At 40.3% G+C, this 17,867-nt stretch overlaps 1 protein-coding gene across 1 annotated transcript in view; it reads right to left on the bottom strand.

Moving 5' to 3' along the window:
* ACP3 (acid phosphatase 3) overlaps positions 1-6,365 on the bottom strand; it is a 28,367-nt gene extending 22,002 nt beyond the window's left edge. The window contains 1 exon segment of the mRNA XM_024764022.1: positions 6,252-6,365. Within this exon segment, the coding sequence (XP_024619790.1) occupies positions 6,252-6,365 (114 nt within the window).
* Between the last annotated feature and the right edge of the window lie 11,502 nt (positions 6,366-17,867).

A 17,867-nucleotide genomic window follows, 5' to 3' on the forward strand; every position in this document is an offset into this window, starting at 1 on the left:
TTTTTTTTTGCGGTATGCGGGCCTGTCGCTGTTGTGGCCTCTCCCGTTGCAGAGCACAGGCTCTGGACGCGCAGGCTCAGCGGCCACGGTTCACGGGCCCAGCTGCTCCACGGCACGTGGGATCCTCCCGGACCAGGGCACGAACCCGTGTCTCCTGCATCGGCAGTCAGACTCTCAACCACTGTGCCACCAGGGAAGCCCCTGTTACTATAATTTTGGTTGTTGTTATTATAAATATTATTCAGGCCTTAACTTAGATACTTGCTATATTCCTTTCCTGCTGCCAAAAATGGGCAACATATTAGGGCAAATAAGAACTACCCGTTGAGCAAAGGGAAATATTTCTCCTTCAGGAAATATTTCTATTAATTTCTAATCATCTCTCCCCCAGTTTTATTCCCCTGACTGAAAAGAAAAACTAATTCTTCCTTTGGATTTAGGGCACTTTGAAAGCTTTCAAGAGCCCATGGTGGCAAGCTGGCTGACTGAAATGACATGAGCCCAATATAATGTCCCTGATCAGTTCACCACATTGAAAATTTGCAAAATGCATTGGCATAAAAGTGGGAGAAGCCTGTGAATGTAAACTGAAGTGACCTTCTACTTGTCCCAGTAGCAACCCTCAGTGCACAGTGGTCTGTCCAGCAAATGTCTCTGAAAGACCTGTAGGTCCCTATGGATGGCTTCACTGCTCTTTGGCCCTGGCGATTAGGGAGCCACAATGCAGGGGAGAGAGATGGAAGGGCTGTTTGTGAGCTGAGGCAAGAACCCTGGTTTTTGTTTTCCAGGGAAGAGTTTTATCTGGTACGGCTTCTATAAGCCAGTCCACAAGTTGGAGATGTGCCACTAGAGAGTTACAGCACCCAGTATACCACAGCTCCTTTCCATTACTGTTACGTAATAACAAGACAATGTCACATGCTTTACTGGGTCATTAGGAGGATTCAAAATACAAAGAGCCTGGCATCTAGTGGATGCTTACAGTATGGTAGCTGTAACTGTAATTCTTATTTTAATAGAAGTGAAAAAGAGGTTTATAGGACTTGAGAAGTTTCTGTCTGTGTTCAAAGGTACTGTTCAAACAACAATGAAGATGAAGACAAATAAAAGGGCAATCAATAATCTATTCTAACCAAAAGTTAAGAAGGACCAGTAAATCAACCAATTAGTAAGTCAAACAATGGTTGAAATGAATAAAATCTGTTTAACTTCTTGTCACATTTTAAATATATATATTTTTCCAGTTTTTATTGTGTCAGGGGCCAAAAGCTGGGAAGAAAACTCATCAATTTTAAATGAAAAAAGACATGAAAATACTTCATCCTTTGAGAATAAAAAGAATAAATAGAAAAAATTGACATTTTACTTAACTGGTTATGTGAACATTATAAACAATACACGAGATAATTGTGTGACTGTATAAGGTCAACACAACACAATGGTTACAATGTTTTAGGCATTTACCATATAGGCTTCTAAGTACTTTTGTGTATTAAATCAGTTAAGCCCCACAATAACTCCATGAAGCACTATTATCCCCATTTTACTGATGAGGAAACTGAGACACAAGTAGGTTAAGTTACTCATCCAAAGTCACACAGCCTGGAAAAGGTTGAGCTGGCATTCAAACCCTGGTGGTCTGATTCATGAACCTGTACTTTTAACCACTGTGCTGTATGGTGTTGTGTAATACATAATATTACAAATTTCTTTGGTAGCTATATCCCTTATTTCATTTCTTCTTCTTTTTTTTTTTTTTTGGTGGTGCCACGTGCCTTGCAGGATCTTAGTTCTTCAACCAGGGAATGAACTCTAGGGCCCCAGCGGAGAAAGTACTGAGTACCAACCACTGGACCCCCAGGGAATTCCCTCTCATATTTCTTTTTAAGAAGTTCAAATGTTTAATGTCTTTCATGTACCCTATCTCATGGTTTCATCATTTTTCCAACAGAAAACAGGGTTATTTTGACTTCTTTCTCTTCCTTAATATCCACAGTCAACCCACAGGGATTCTTCTGCCCTCACAATTTTTAAAAGAAACTCTTTTTTTCTTTTCCAATTCTACTGCTTTCTGGTCCAACTCAGGTCTTCACTGTGCTTTTCCTGACCTGTGGTAGTATCCCCTCTCTATTCTCCCCTCCAGCTTCTCCCCTCCTCAAGCCGTACTTACATACAGATGTGTGTCTCCCCCAAGACAAAATACATTAGAATTCACAAGTGGGGGAGACTTGAGTACAAACAAGGTAAGCTGTTAGCCTGTGGTTCTAGAGGACATGATAACCATCTAATACCTTAAGTTTTCTTTGCTGAAAAATAATGAAGGATCAACTAGAACCTTAAGGACATTAAGTAAAATAAGCCAGTCACAAAAAGACAAGTACTGTATGATTCCACTTACACAAGGTATGTGAAGTAGTCAAATTCATAGAGTCAGGAAGTAGAACGGTGATTGTGGGGGCTGAGGAGGAGGAGGCTGGGGAATTGCTGTTTAATAGATATGAAGTTTCAGTTTTGCAAGATGAAGGGAATTCTGGAGATGGATAGTTTTAATGGTAGCACAACAATGTGAATACACCTAATGCAATTGAACTGTACACTTAAAATAGTTAAAATGGAAATTTTTATGTCCTGCGTATTTTACCACCATTTAAAAAATGTATAATTGTCTCACCTAGATTTTATCCAAAAAGTTGGAAAGTTTCTGTTTTAGACAGGTGACTAACAGCAGCACTTTACATTTGTATCATGGTTCACACTTACATATGTATATCATGCCATTTGAACCTAAAGACAACTTTGTGAAATAGAAATTATAGTTATGATCATTATCGCCAACTTTAAGTTTAGGAAATTTGAGGCTCAGATGGATTAAGTGACCTGTTCTCAATCCTATACCTGATAAATGATAATAGAACTTGAATTAATGAAAGTTCAATATTTTCCTAGGTATTGCTTTGAACTTTTATTTTAACACATAGCATTAGAAAATTGGTAACAGTATTAGACTGCCAGCCTGAGCAGTAAATTGTCATTCTGTTGCTTTCCTTGGAGGATTGAGGAAAAACCCAGAAGGTCTGCCATCCCTGAAAGTGTGTGGTGGCCAGAACCACTTGAGTTTACCTAACCACAGTATGGAAGTTACCCATCCCAGTATAGAGATGATGTGCTGAAGATTTGGAGGCTATTTGCATCAAGGATATTCTATTACTTGAGCAGAAATTTTGCATGGTTAACCACGAAGAATGAAACTTTGTGACTTATCACCCCTTCCTTTGTAAAACCCAGGTAGAATGAGAAGGAATTATTCTCTTTGAGATCACCTGAACTTGTGGTTTTTCCTGGCTTAGGGGAGAGAGAATGCTTTAAAATGGCATTTCCCCATTTATGGGTGGAATAATGATGTATGGGATTACTTTTTAAAAGTCCATTAAGAGTGCATCAGCATATAGATGAAACAAGGTTGGCCATGAGTGATAATTACTGAAGCTGGTTGATGGGTACCTTGAGACTCACCATACTTATTATTCTCTCTATAAATTATAAAACAGCAATTCTCTAAGGGTTTTCTATGAGACATTATGGAAAAAAAAAGAGGAGGTGTATTCTGTAGTCAAAATTTAGGAAATATAATTTACTAAATCCTTTCCTTGAAAGCCACAGTAAATATTAGACTATTAAAGACTCTGAAAAGTTCTGCCTTTAAGAGACCTTTAAAAACATTTTAACCCACGTTTTCTTCTCCAATCTGATTTGACAATTGAAACACCTGTTAACAACTTGTCAAACTAGCATTCCAATGGATGCACACTGGTGAACCTCTTTCAAAAGAGCATGTGGTGACTCTGTTCATGAGAGAGAATAAGAACCGGAGAGTTTCCTGCTCTTTCTGCCAAGAACAGTTTTTCAGAACCGGGGAAGCTTTGTTTTCTTTTTTGTATCATGGTAGAAAAGCAAGGAAACCACTTGCTGACTATAAGTGAAGCCAATACACAGGATGGAGAAGCCTCAGCTTCATGTGCTGGGTTAGGCACACGCAGCAGGAACAGAATGTGTCTAGTGATTAAGGGCAGGCTTCTGGGATCACACAGCCTGGGTTCAAATCCTAGCTGTGTGACCATGAGCACGTTGCTTAATCTCTTTTGTGCCTCAATTCCTTCATCTATAAAACAGGGTTAATAGGGTTAATAAGGTTTTTACAAAAATGTTATAGAATGGTTTCCAGATTTAGCAAACAAAAATGCAGCATGCTCAAATGTTGCATGGAAACATACACATACTAAAAATTTATTTGCTGTTTATCTGAAGTTCAAATTTAACTGGGCATCCTGTGTTTTCTGGTAACCTTATTTTATAGGGCTGTTGGGAGGATAATGTAACATAATCTATTGAAATTTCAGAACAGTGCCTGGCACATAGTAAAAAATTAACTATTGGTTATTGTCATTAATATTATCACTTTAATCAGAGGTACTTTCTTTTATTCTTGTCCTCCTAATAATTTTCTAGGGAATTTCCTCGGTATATAATTGAACCATTTAGTCAGATATTCTCTTTAATCAGTAAAAAGAAGACAGTGGTATCTTCCAGCCAAGAAAGATGTATTAAGTTGCCCTTAATCTACCACTAATGGAAGAAATTTGAGGTAGGAAAAATTGTTAACATTAGTCATGTGTGGTAATTGTTAAATTTTTTTAGCTCCTAGAGAGTTACCTTTGTAAGGTTTTTCTTAGGTATTAACAACTTTGTATTAACTTGTAGTCCCTGAGCACATGCTAACTGAGAGTGTAGAGGGAGAAAGGAAACCCACAACAGTTTGGTAGCTAAGGGAAGTCAGCCTGATGTTGTAAAACATGGAGGAAAGAATGGACCAGATGCTGTTAGCTGAGAGAGTTCACTGTAATATCCCAAAAAGGATTTCCCCTCAACCAGCTTGTCATGGTGTTGACAGTACAATTCCTGCAGAGTCCCTACACTTGCTTAATGCACATGTTTGCAAGGAACACACTGGTATAAGTAAAAGTCTAACTCACATGGATTTCCCTATATAAAGTACACAGTGTTCTACAGCTTTTTTTTTTTCCAACACAGAAGCCTGACAGCTGGTGAATCATTCATAAATAAATTGATGATATATTTCTCTGGTCTCTCTCTCTCTCTCTCTCATTGCTGGTCTCTCTCTTTCTCTCATTGTTGACTCATAGTAAAGATTTATTGGACGAAAAATCATGATTTGCATAAACATACGGTTATGAAATTTTTCTTTAGAAGGTAAAGAAAGGAGTCCTGAGTACAGCAAGCTGAGAAAAATAAGAACTTCGTGTTTAATTTTTAAGTAAAAGTTGACTTTCCTTGAAATTATAGAAATAAATTTTGGATATTCTTTCAGAAAGAAAATGTACTTATCAGCATACTTTCACTCTACCAAATGAAAAAATGTGATGAAGAAAAAGAGATCAAGAAAGCCTGCAAATTTCAAGGAGAGAGTCAGAGGCAGAGGCAGTGAGTAAAACAGAAAAAAGAGAAATAGAGAGACAGAGAGAATCAAAGACCACGCAGAAAGTGAGAGATATAAAGGAATTAATTCCAAGACAGTAAAGTAGTAAATCCCCTTTACTTTGCAATCTCTCTCCCTATCTATTTTTTAAGGCAATGCCAACAGTATATTTTCTTTCCTTGACAACATACAGTAGCTGCCCCATCCCCCCTTTCCTAACTTGTCACACATACCATGGGTTGGGAAAAACATGATTTTAATGGTCAACCAAACCTATGCTTCAGGAAGTCATCCTACAACTCGAGTTTAGTTTTACTTTTATGCTTCAAAGACTGCTTATAAATATATCAGGAAAAAGGGAAGGGGCTACTTAATTTAGAAAATGACTGTTTTTTGGCTTGCCAACACATAATCATTAAATTGAATGAAGCCAGTTTAGCTTCTGGTGCTAAACAGACCTAGAGGAGGTGTCTCCTGGCCTCGAGTAGCTATCAAAAGGAATCTACATTCAAGGCATTGTAAAGTAAGTGAATAGATAAATAACATTCGTAAAGTAAAAATTAACCAAACCAAACGGGCTTTTGTCAGGACATGTTCGCTCTTCATTATGAGGAAGTTGCAAAACTTGCATATTCAGCTTTCTGAGTTTGGTCTTCTGAGTTTGGTCTTTACTAGGGTAAAATGAAACCTTACACTTGATTTTCAGACCCTGCTGGTAACAATTTTATAGGAAGAGCAATGAGGAAAGTCTACTCACCAATGTCACAAACCTCAGCTCCTTGGCTCCTACACCTCGGTCCAGCCAGAAGGAAAGCAGGAGCCTAAGGCGAAGGCTTGCTGCCCTGGCCACAAGGAGGGTGGCAGCTCTCATTCTGGGGTGAGCTGCTTCTGGCTGGAGTTGGGACGTGCTGCTTCCAGGGCAAAAGCCATTAGAGGGAAGCTATTTAACCAAGGGATTGAAAGGGAAGTGGGAGGAGCCAAGACTCGTGAATAGTAAAATCTCCAGGTGGCTTGGGGTGGGGTTTGGCCTGTGTCTGGTCAGATCATTTTTGGACTGGGTGTTAGAGCTTATGGTCTTCTGGATTTAAGTTAGAACACTAAGGCCCAGAAAGGGGAGAGCTGTTGCTCAAGGTCACAGAGTACATTACTAGATATTTCTTTTTTAGTTTATCTTTATCCTTTATTTAGATGGAGTCTGATACAATGTTTGTCTTGTGGCTGTCACTTGGGAAAGGGATAGATCCTAACTTTGGAAACCTCAGGCCAGTGATTCCTAATTTTTTTGGCAATCCAGAATTATAGGGAGAGAAGTATGAAAGGAACTGCAGATACTAACATATATTGGGTGTATTCTCCAGGCCAAACATGGCGTCCTTTTCTAAACTCTCATGTAGCCTATTTTTAAGTAGAAGAAAAGTAAGAGCAACTTTATTTTGAGAATTTTTAGTCACACTTTAAGATATTTGGGGCTCATCTGAGGTATCTCAAAATTAGGATTACAATTACCTTACCTAACCTGACACAGTAAACAAACAACAACAACCACACACTAACCTACAGCCCTGTACTATTAGTCACCAACTCTGGCCGGGAGTCTTACAGTCTGGGCAAGTTACACCCTTGCTTCTCCAGCCGTGATCTAATCAAGGATGTTACAAAAGAGGATAATCCAGACTGAGAGAATTTAGATTTCCATTTTCCCCCCGACCTGTCAGCCCCATATAGGCTAAAACAGGATTTTTTGTGCAAAGCTGCCTGTCGGGATGCTCCCACCTCATCAGAAGAGGGAACAACCCATTCTCTGGTACACTGCACTTGGGAGACCTCTGTTGTTATGTGATCACAGGGTGTCCTAGAATGTGGTACATAGGAGAGCTGTTGCTTTTTCCAGTGTAGGGAAATATGTGTGGAGAAGGAATGCATGTATGGTTGGGGCTTGATATTTAAGGGGACTTGTGACCCTCTACTTACCATCACATTCTTCACCTGCCAGTCCCCACTGTCATTTTTAATGGGGGAGATATTGAGGAGATGAGTGTAGGGAAAAGGGGGATGAAAACAAAGAGGTTGTCCAGGGCAGAGATGAAGTCACCACTTGGATTCCTATTACATGTACCAGGCAACCTGAGAACGGAAGCTCCAACACCTGCTTACCATCCACACGGGCTTAGTTCTGAACCATGTGCTTTAAATTGTGTCAGATACTTGATTCTGTGCAATGTCTTATTTTCCCAAGAATCAGCCGGCTCCTTGTTCTCTTATCTTCTTCCTTGTCTCACCCTTTGATTGATACCTGGCAGTATTCTGGCTATAGCTTTAGTGTTTCCTGATAATGGTTCTAACCTATCTGTGCCATCTTGTGCTAGGTTGGATAAACCTTACTTCTGACCCAGACCCTACTTTTTCTGTGTCACATCTTCTGAACTTCTTTTAGCCTTCCAGGTATGAACAACAATAACAGCAACAGCTTTTTATAGAGAGTGCCAGAAAAATGTTACTTGAATTGAACACATAAGTGAATGGCTTTTACTTCTACTCTATTTCAGTCATCATCCTAACTTCTACTTTGATCATCAAATTATAAAGGGAGACAGAGATCATTAATGTAGTTCTGAATACAATGAAGTTGAGGCTGAAAAGTCCTCTAAATTCAGATAGATCTCATTTTAGGATCTTCTTTGGTCTCTTGAACCTTGAATTCATAAGGCCTTTGTAAAGACCTAAAATGTCATCGGGAATGAATATATGAATATGATATTATCGAAAGTGAGACTTGAAAAAATAGTGGGGTGTACTTATTATTGACATCCCAATGAACATGGCAATAATTTTAGTGTCAATAAGTAGCAGAACTTACTAGTGAAATCACTTTTGTCCCTTGTGGTACTCCTTTTGTCATATGTAAAGTGTTCAACCTCTAATTGGCTCAGTGTTAGGTAGTTCCATAAGCGGAGCAGGTTGGGCTCATCAGAAAGCAAACTTCCAGGTGGAGATTTGCATGGGGGAAATTTATCAGGAAGTGCTCTCAGGATCAAAAACAGTAGGTGGAGGAGAAATAAACAGGACTGGGAAGAGAGAGAGGGCCTCAGGTGACGCTGCTAGTAATTCTGAAGCTGTGATGGCCTTTTGGAGTTGTCCTGAAGTGGGGAAAGTAGCCAGGCCTTTAATTCCTGCATTAACCAGTCATGGGAGGCAGGCTGTTCCTGGCAGGGAGTGTGACAGTGGGTTAAAATGACTCTCTTCAGGAGGAGATTCTAGATGGCAGAAGAGTAAGATGTGATCAACTTCCTCCCCACAAATATATCAGAAATACATCTACATGTGGAACAACCCTTACAGAACACCTACTGAATGCTGGCATAAGACCTCAGACCTCCCAAAAGGCAAGAAACTCCCCACGTACCTGGGTAGGGCAAAAGAAAAAAACAGAGACAAAAAGTAGGGATGGGACCTGCACCAGTGGAGGGAGCTATGAACGAGGAAAGTTTTCCACACACTAGGAAGCCCCTTCACTGGCGGAGACGGGGGGTGGCGGAGGGGGAAAGCTTCGGAGCCACGGAGGAGAGCACAGCAACAGGGGTGTGGAGGGCAAAGCGGAGAGATTCCAGCACAGAAGAATCGGTGCCAACCAGCATTCACCAGCCCGAGAGGCTTGTCTGCTCACCCACCAGGGCGGGCGGGGGCTGGGAGCTGAGGCTCAAGCTTTGGTCGGATCCCAGGCAGAGGACTGGGGTTGGCTGCATGAACACAGCCTGAAGGGAGCCAGTGCACCACAGCTAGCCAGGAGGGAGTCCAAGGAAAAGTCTGGAAATGTGGAACAACCCTTACAGAACACCTACTGAATGCTGGCATAAGACCTCAGACCTCCCAAAAGGCAAGAAACTCCCCACGTACCTGGGTAGGGCAAAAGAAAAAAACAGAGACAAAAAGTAGGGATGGGACCTGCACCAGTGGAGGGAGCTATGAACGAGGAAAGTTTTCCACACACTAGGAAGCCCCTTCACTGGCGGAGACGGGGGGTGGCGGAGGGGGAAAGCTTCGGAGCCACGGAGGAGAGCACAGCAACAGGGGTGTGGAGGGCAAAGCGGAGAGATTCCAGCACAGAAGAATCGGTGCCAACCAGCATTCACCAGCCCGAGAGGCTTGTCTGCTCACCCACCAGGGCGGGCGGGGGCTGGGAGCTGAGGCTCAAGCTTTGGTCGGATCCCAGGCAGAGGACTGGGGTTGGCTGCATGAACACAGCCTGAAGGGAGCCAGTGCACCACAGCTAGCCAGGAGGGAGTCCAAGGAAAAGTCTGGAATTGCCTAAGAGGCAAGAGACGTTTTCTTACCTCTTTATTTCATGGTGCGTGAGGAGAGGGAATTAAGGGCACCGCCTAAACGAGCTCCAGAAACAGGCGCAAGCCGGGGCTACCAGCGAGGTCCCCAGAGACGGGCATGAGACACTAAGGCTGCTGCTGCAGCCACCAAGAAGCCTGTGTGCAAGCACAAGTCACTATCCACACCTCCCCTCCCAGCAGCCTGTGCAGCCTGCCACTGCCAGGGTCCCGTGATCGAGGGACAACTTCCCTGGGAGAACACACAGCCCATCTCAGGCTGTTGAAAGGTCATGCTGGCTTCTGCCGCCGCAGGCTCGCCCTGCATTCAGTGCCGCTCCCTCCCCCACCCCACCAGTCAGAGTGAGCCAGAGACACCTAATCAGCTGCTTCTTTAACCCTGTCCTGTCTGGACCGGAGCAGACACCCTCAGGCGACCTACACTCAGAGGCGGGACCAAATCCAAAGCTGAACCCCAGGAGCTGAGCGAACAAAGAAGAGAAAGGGAAATCTCTCCAAGCAGCCTCAGCAGCAGCGGATTAAATCTCCACAATCAACTTGATGTGCCCTGCATCTGTAGAATATCTGAATAGACAACAAATCATCCCCAATTGAGGCGGTGGACTTTGAGAACAATGATATTTTTTTTCCTTTTTCTCTGTGACTGTTTATGTGTATGCTTCTGTGTTTGATTTTGTCTGTATAGCTTTGATTTTACCATTTGTCCTAGGGTTCTGTCTGTCCGTTTTTTGTTTTAGTATAGTTTTTAGCACTTGTTATCATTGGTGAATTTGGTCTTTGGTTTGGTTGCTCTCTTCTTTCTTTTTTTAATTACTTAAAATTTTATTTATTTTTAATATTATTTTTTATTTTAATAAATTTATTTTATTGTTTTCTTTCTTTCTTCTTTTCTCTCTTTTATTCTGAGCAGTGTGGATGACAGGCTCTTGGTGCTCTGGCTGGGCATCAGGCCTGTGCCTCTGAGGTGGGAGAGCGAGCCAAGTTCAGGACTGTGGTCCACCAGAGACCTCCCAGCTCCACGTAATATCAAATCGCGAAAATCTCCCAAACATCTCCATCTAAACTCCAAAACCCAGCTTCACTCAATGACCTGCAAGCTACAGTGCTGGACACCCAATGCCAAACATGAACATGCCAGACAGGAACACAAACCCACCCATTAGCAGAGAGGCTACCTAAAATTATAATAAGGTCAGAGACACCACAAAACACACCACCGGACATGGTACTGCATACCAGAAAGACAAGATACAGCCTCATCCACCAGAACACGAGCACTAGTCCCCTCAACCAGGAAACCTACACAACCCACTGAACCAACCTTAGCCTCTGGGGACAGACACCAAAAACAATGGGAACTACGAACCTGCAGCCTGCGAAAAGGAGACATAAGACACAGTAAGTTAAGCAAACTGAGAAGACATAGAAACACAGAGCAGATGAAGGAGCAAGGTAAACACTCACCAGACCAAACAAATGAAGAAGAAATAGTCTACCTGAAGAAGAATTCAGAGTAATGATAGTAAAGATGATCCAAAATCTTGGAAACATAATGCAGAAAATACAAGAAAAGTTTAACAATAACCTAAAAGAACTAAAGAGAAAACAAACGATGAATAACACAACAAATGAAACTAAAAATACTCTAGAAGAAATCAATAGCAGAAAAACCAGGGCAGAAGAATGGATAAGTGACCTGGAAGATAAAAATGTGGAAATAACGGGCTTCCCTGGTGGCACAGTGGTTGGGGGTCCGCCTGCCAATGCAGGGACGCGGGTTTGTGCCCTGGTCTGGGGGAATCCCACATGCCATGGAGCGGCTGGGCCCGTGAACCATGGCCGCTGGGCTTGCACGTCCAGAGCCTGTGCTCTACAGCAGGAGAGGCCACAAAAGTGAGAGGCCCGTGTACTGCAAAAAACAAACAAACAAAAAGAGTGGAAATAAATACTGCAGAGCAGAATGAATAAAAATGAAAAGAATTGGGACTTCCCTGGTGGCGCAGTGGTAAAGAATCTGCCTGCCAATGCATGGAACATGGGTAAGGACACTTTCAGAGCCATCTGGGACAACATAAAATGCACCAACATTCAAATTATAGGGGGTCACAGAAGAAGAAGAGAAAAAGAAAGGGATGATGATTACCTTAAATATAAGTGGATTAAATGCTCCAACCAAAAGACATAGACTGGCTGAATGGGAAAAAAAAGAAGACCCATATATGTGCTGTCTACAAGAAACCCACTTCAGACCTAGGGACACATACAGACTGAAAGTGAGAGAATGAAAAAAGATATTCCATGCAAATGAAAATTTAAAAAAAGATGGAGTAGCAATTCTCATATCAGACAAAATTGACTTTAAAACAAAGACTATTACAAGAGACAAAGAAAGACATACATAATGACCAAGGAATCAATCCAAGAAGAAGATATAACAATTGTAAATATTTATGCACCCAGCATAGGAGCACCTCAATAGATAAGGCAAATACTAACAGCCATAAAAGGGGAAATTGACAGTAACATCATCATAGTAGGGGACTTTAACACCCCACTTTCACCAATGGACAGATCAACCAAAATGGAAATAAATAAGGAAACACAAGTTTTAAATGATACATTAAACAAGATGAATTAATTGATATTTATAGGACATTCCATCCAAAAATAAAAGAATACACATTCTTCTCAAGTGCTCATAGAACATTCTCCAGGATAGATCATATCATGGGATATCAATTACAGGAAAAAGTGTGTAAGATATACAAACACATGGAGGCTAAACAACACACTACTTAATAATGAAGAGATCACTGAAGAAACCAAAGAGGAACTCAAAAAATACCTAGAATCAAATGACAATGAAAACACAATGACCCCAAAACCTATGCAATGCAGCAAAAGCAGTTTTAGGAGGGAACTTTATAGCGATACAATCCTACCTCAAGAAAAAAGAATTCTCTCAAATAAACAACCTAACATTACACCTAAAGCAATTAGAGAAAGAAGAACAAAAAAACCCCCAAAGTTAGCAGAAGGAAAGAAATCATAAATATCAGATCAGAAATAAATGAAAAAGAAAAGAAGGAAACAATAGCAAAGATCAATAAAACTAAAAGCTGGTTCTTTGAGAATATAAACAAAATTGATAAACCATTAGCCAGACTTAGGATAAAATGAGAGAAGACTCAGATCAATAGAATTAGAAATAAAAAAGGAGAAGTAAAAACTGACACTGCAGAAACACAAAGGATAATGAGAGATTACTACAAGCAACTCTATGGCAATAAAATGGACAACCTGGAAGAAACAGACAAATTCTTAGAAGTGCACAACGTTCCCAGACTGAACCAGGATGAAGTAGAAAATATGAGCAGACCAATCACAAGCACTGAAAATGAAACTGTGATTAAAAACCTTCCAACCAACAAAAGCCCAGGACCAGATGGCTTCACAGGCGAATTCTATCAAACATTTACAGAAGAGCTAACATCTATCTTGCTCAAACTCTTCCAATATATAGCAGAGGGAGGAACACTCCCAAACTCATTCTGTGAAGCCACCATGACTCTCATACCAAAACCAGAAAAAGATGTCAGAAAGAAAGGCCTACTATACAGGCCAATATCACTGATGAACATAGATGCAAAAATCCTCAACAAAATAGTAGCAAACAGAATCCAACAATACATTGAAAGGATCATACATTATGATGAAGTGGGGATTATCCCAGGAATGCAAGGATTCTTCAATATATGCAAATCAATCAATGTGATACACCATATTAACAAACTGAAGGAGAAAAACCATATGAAAATCTCAATAAATGCAGAGAAAGCTTTCAACAAAATTCAACACCCTTTTAGGATAAAAACCCTCCAGAAAGTAGGCACAGAGGGAACTTTCCTCAACATAATAAAGGCCATATATGACAAACCCACAGCCAACATCGTCCTCAATGGTGAAACACTGAAACGATTTACACTAAGATCAGGAACAAGACAAGGTTGTCCACTCTCACCACTATTTTTCTGCATTGTTTTGGAAGTTTTAGCCACAACAATCAAGAGAAGAGAAAGAAATAAATAAAAGAAATCCAAATCGGAAAATAAGAAGTAAACTGTCACTGTTCGGAGATGACATGATACTATATATAGAAAATCCTAAAGATGTTACCAGAAAATTACTAGAGATAATCAATGAACTTGCTAAAGTAGCAGGATACAAAATTAATGCACAGAAATCTCTTGCATTCCTGAACACTAATGATGAAAAATCTGAAAGTGAAATTAAGGGAACACTCTCATGTTTCATTGCAACAAAAAGAATAAATACCTAGGAATAAACTTACCTAAGGAGACAAAAGACCTGTATGCAGAAAACTGTAAGAAACTGATGAAAGAAATTAAAGGTGATACAAATAGATGGAGAGATAACCATATTCTTGGATTGGAAGAATCAACATTGTAAAAATGACTATACTATCCAAAGCAATCTATTGATTCAGTTCAATCCCTCTGAAACTACCCCTGACCTTTTTCACAGGACTGGAACAAAAAATTGCACAATTTGTATGGAAACACAAAAGACCCCAAATAGCCAAAGCAATCTTGAGAAAGAAAAACGGAGCTGGAGGAATCAGACTCCATGACTTCAGACTATACTAGAGAGCGACAGTAATCAAGACAGTATGGTACTGGCACAAAAACAGACATATAGATCAATGGAACAGGATAGACAGCCCAGAGGTAAACCCACGCACATATGGTCCGTTATTTTTGATAAATGAGACAATGATATACAATGGCGAAAAGACAGCCTCTTCATTAAGTGGCTCTGGGAAATTGGACGGCTACATGTAAAAGAATGAAATTAGAACACTCCCTAACACCATACACAAAAATAAACTCAAAATGGATTAAAGACTTTGGGCTTCCCTTGTGGCGCAGTGGTTGAGAGTCCACCTGCCGAAGCAGGGGACACGGGAAACCCACCTGTTAAAAAAATTGAAATATAAACAAATTGGACTTAATGAAACAATAGATTTTGTGCAGCAAAGGAAACCATAAAGAAGACGAAAGCCAACCCTCAGAATGGGAGAAAATATTTACAAATAAAGCAACTGACAAAGGATTAATCTCCAAAATTCACAAGGAGCTCATGCAGCTCAATATCAAAAAACAAACAACCCAATCCAAAAATGGGCAGAAGATCTAAATAGACATTTCTCCAAAGAAGATAAATAATCTCACACCAGTCAGAATGGCCATCATCACAAAATATACAAACAATAAATGCTGAAGAGGGTGTGGAGAAAAGGGAACCCTCTTGCACTGTTGGTGAGAAGGTAAATTGATACAGCCACTATGGAGAACAGTATGGAGGGTCCTTAGAAAACTGATAAAAACTACCATGTGACCCAGCAATCACAGTGCTTGGCATACACCGTGCAAAAACCATAATCCAAAAAGAGTCATGTACCACAGTGTTCATTGCAGCTCTATTTACAATAGCCAGGGCATGGAAGCAACATGAGTGTCCATCAACAGATGAATGGATAAAGAAGATGTGGCACATATATACAATGGAATATTAGCCATAAAAAGAAACGAAATTGAGTTATTTATACTGAGGTGGATGGACTTACAGTGTGTCATACAGAGTGAAATACGTCAGAAAGACAAAAACAAATACTGTATGGTAACACATATATATGGAATCTAAAAAAGAAAAAAAAGTCATGAAGAACCTAGGGGCAGGACGGGAATAAAGAAGAAGACTTACTAGAGAATGCACTTGACGATACAGGGAGGGGGAAGGGTAAGCTGGGACAAAGTGAGAGAGTGGCATGGACATATATACACTACCAAATGTAAAACTGATAGCCAGTGGGAAGCAGCCGCATTGCACAGGGAGATCAGCTCAGTGCTTTGTGACCACCCAGAGGGTTAGGACAGGGAGGGTGGGAGGGAGGTGCAAGAGCGAAGAGATATGGGGATATATGTATATGTATAGCTGATTCACTTTGTTATAAAGTACAGACTAACACACCTTTGTAAAGCAATTATACTCCAATAAAGATGTTAAAGAAAATAAAAGGTATCAATGTGCACATTTCAGAGACTTAAAAAAAACAAAAAACAAAACAAACAAAAAAAAACACCTCTCTTCTCCAGTGGCAGTTCTCAAAGGAATTGACAGCTGAGTGATGTCAGACAACAAATTCCCGAGAGCTGGAGCAAATAAACTCTGTAGGTCATGAAGGGATATCTGGATGGTGTCGCATACAATCCATTACAATGAACAAATATTTGTAGGAAAAAAAAAATCATGATCCTTGGTAGACAAAGAGCTATAAAAGCACCAAGTGAGCCTCTGATAGCAAGAGTCGGGGTTGGAGTGGAGATTCATCAATAGGTATATTACTTGTTCCCAGGTAGGACTGCTGTGTTAAAACTCTCTGACTTGCTACCTCCTTACGATTCTATTATTTGGCTCTCAGTGCCTTATGGAATGTTGGGCATGCAATAATATTGACTGATGATATTGATATAAAGGGAAATATTTGTAATCGAGCCTTGTTAAAATGTTAGCTTATTTGAGGCAAAATTTTATATAAGATTTGTTTAGAGTAAAAGTTCACCCCTCAACTGATCATTTTGTGGTCTTGTGTGTGTCTGTTGGCCCTTGTCATAAAATATTTTTTTACATCTTTATTGGAGTATAATTGCTTTACAATGGTGTGTTAGTTTCTGCTTTATAACAAAGTGAATCAGTTATACATATACATATGTTCCCATATCTCTTCCCTCTTGCGTCTGTCTCCCTCCCACCCTCCGTATCCCACCCATCCAGGTGGTCACAAAGCACTGAGCTGATCTCCCTGTGCTATGCGGCTGCTTCCCACTAGCTATCTATTTTACATTTGGTAGTGTATATATGTCCATGCCACTCTCTCACTTTGTCACAGCATACCCTTCCCCCTCACCATATGCTCAAGTCCATTCTCTAGTAGGTCTGTGTCTTTATTCCCGTCTTACCCCTAGGTTCTTCATGACATTTTTTTCTTATATTCCATATATACGTGTTAGCATACGGTATTTGTCTTTCTCTTTCTGACTTACTTCACTTTGTATGACAGACTCTAGGTCCATCCACCTCACTATAAATAACTCAATTTTATTTCTTTTTATGGTTAATATTCCATTGTATATATGTGTCACATCTTTATCCATTCATCGAATGATGGACACTTCTCTGGGCTATTGTAAATAGAGCTGCAATGAACATTTTGGTACATGACTCTTTTTGAATTATGGTTTCCTCAGAGTATATGCCCAATAGTGAGATTGCTGGGTCATATGGTAGTTCTCTTTGTAGTTTTTTAAGGAACCTCCAAGCTGTTCTCCATAGTGGTGGTACCAATTCACTTTCCCACCAGCAGTGCAAGAGTGTTCCCTTTTCTCCACACCCTCTCCAGCATTTATTGTTGGTATATTTTTTGATGATGGCCATTCTGACTGGTGTGAGATGATATCTCTTTGTAGTTTTGACTTGCATTTCTCTAATGATTTAATGGTGTTGAGCATTCTTCCATGTGTTTGTTGACAATCTCTATATCTTCTTTGGAGAAATGTCAATTTAGACGTTCTGTCCACTTTTGGATTGGGTTGTTTGTTTTTTTGTTACTGAGCTGCATGAGCTGCTTATAAATTTTGGCGATTAATCCTTTGTCAGTTGCTTCATTTGCAAATATTTTCTCCCATTCTGAGGGTTGTTTTTTGGTCTTGTTTAAGGTTTCCTTTGCTGTGCAAAAGCTTTGAAGTTTCATTAGGTCCCATTTGTTTATTTTTTTTTTTAATTTCCATTTCTCTAGGAGGTGGGTCAAAAAGGATCTTGCTGTGATTTATGTCATAGAGTGTTCTGCCTATGTTTTCCTCTAAGAGTTCTATAGTCTTTAATCCATTATGACCTCATTTTTGTGTATGGTGCTAAGGAGTGTTCTAATCTCATACTTTTCCATGTACCTGTCCAGT

Source organism: Neophocaena asiaeorientalis, unplaced genomic scaffold, assembly GCF_003031525.2.
Source record: "Neophocaena asiaeorientalis asiaeorientalis breed wild unplaced genomic scaffold, Neophocaena_asiaeorientalis_V1.1 scaffold963, whole genome shotgun sequence".
Taxonomy (NCBI): Eukaryota; Metazoa; Chordata; class Mammalia; order Artiodactyla; family Phocoenidae; genus Neophocaena; species Neophocaena asiaeorientalis.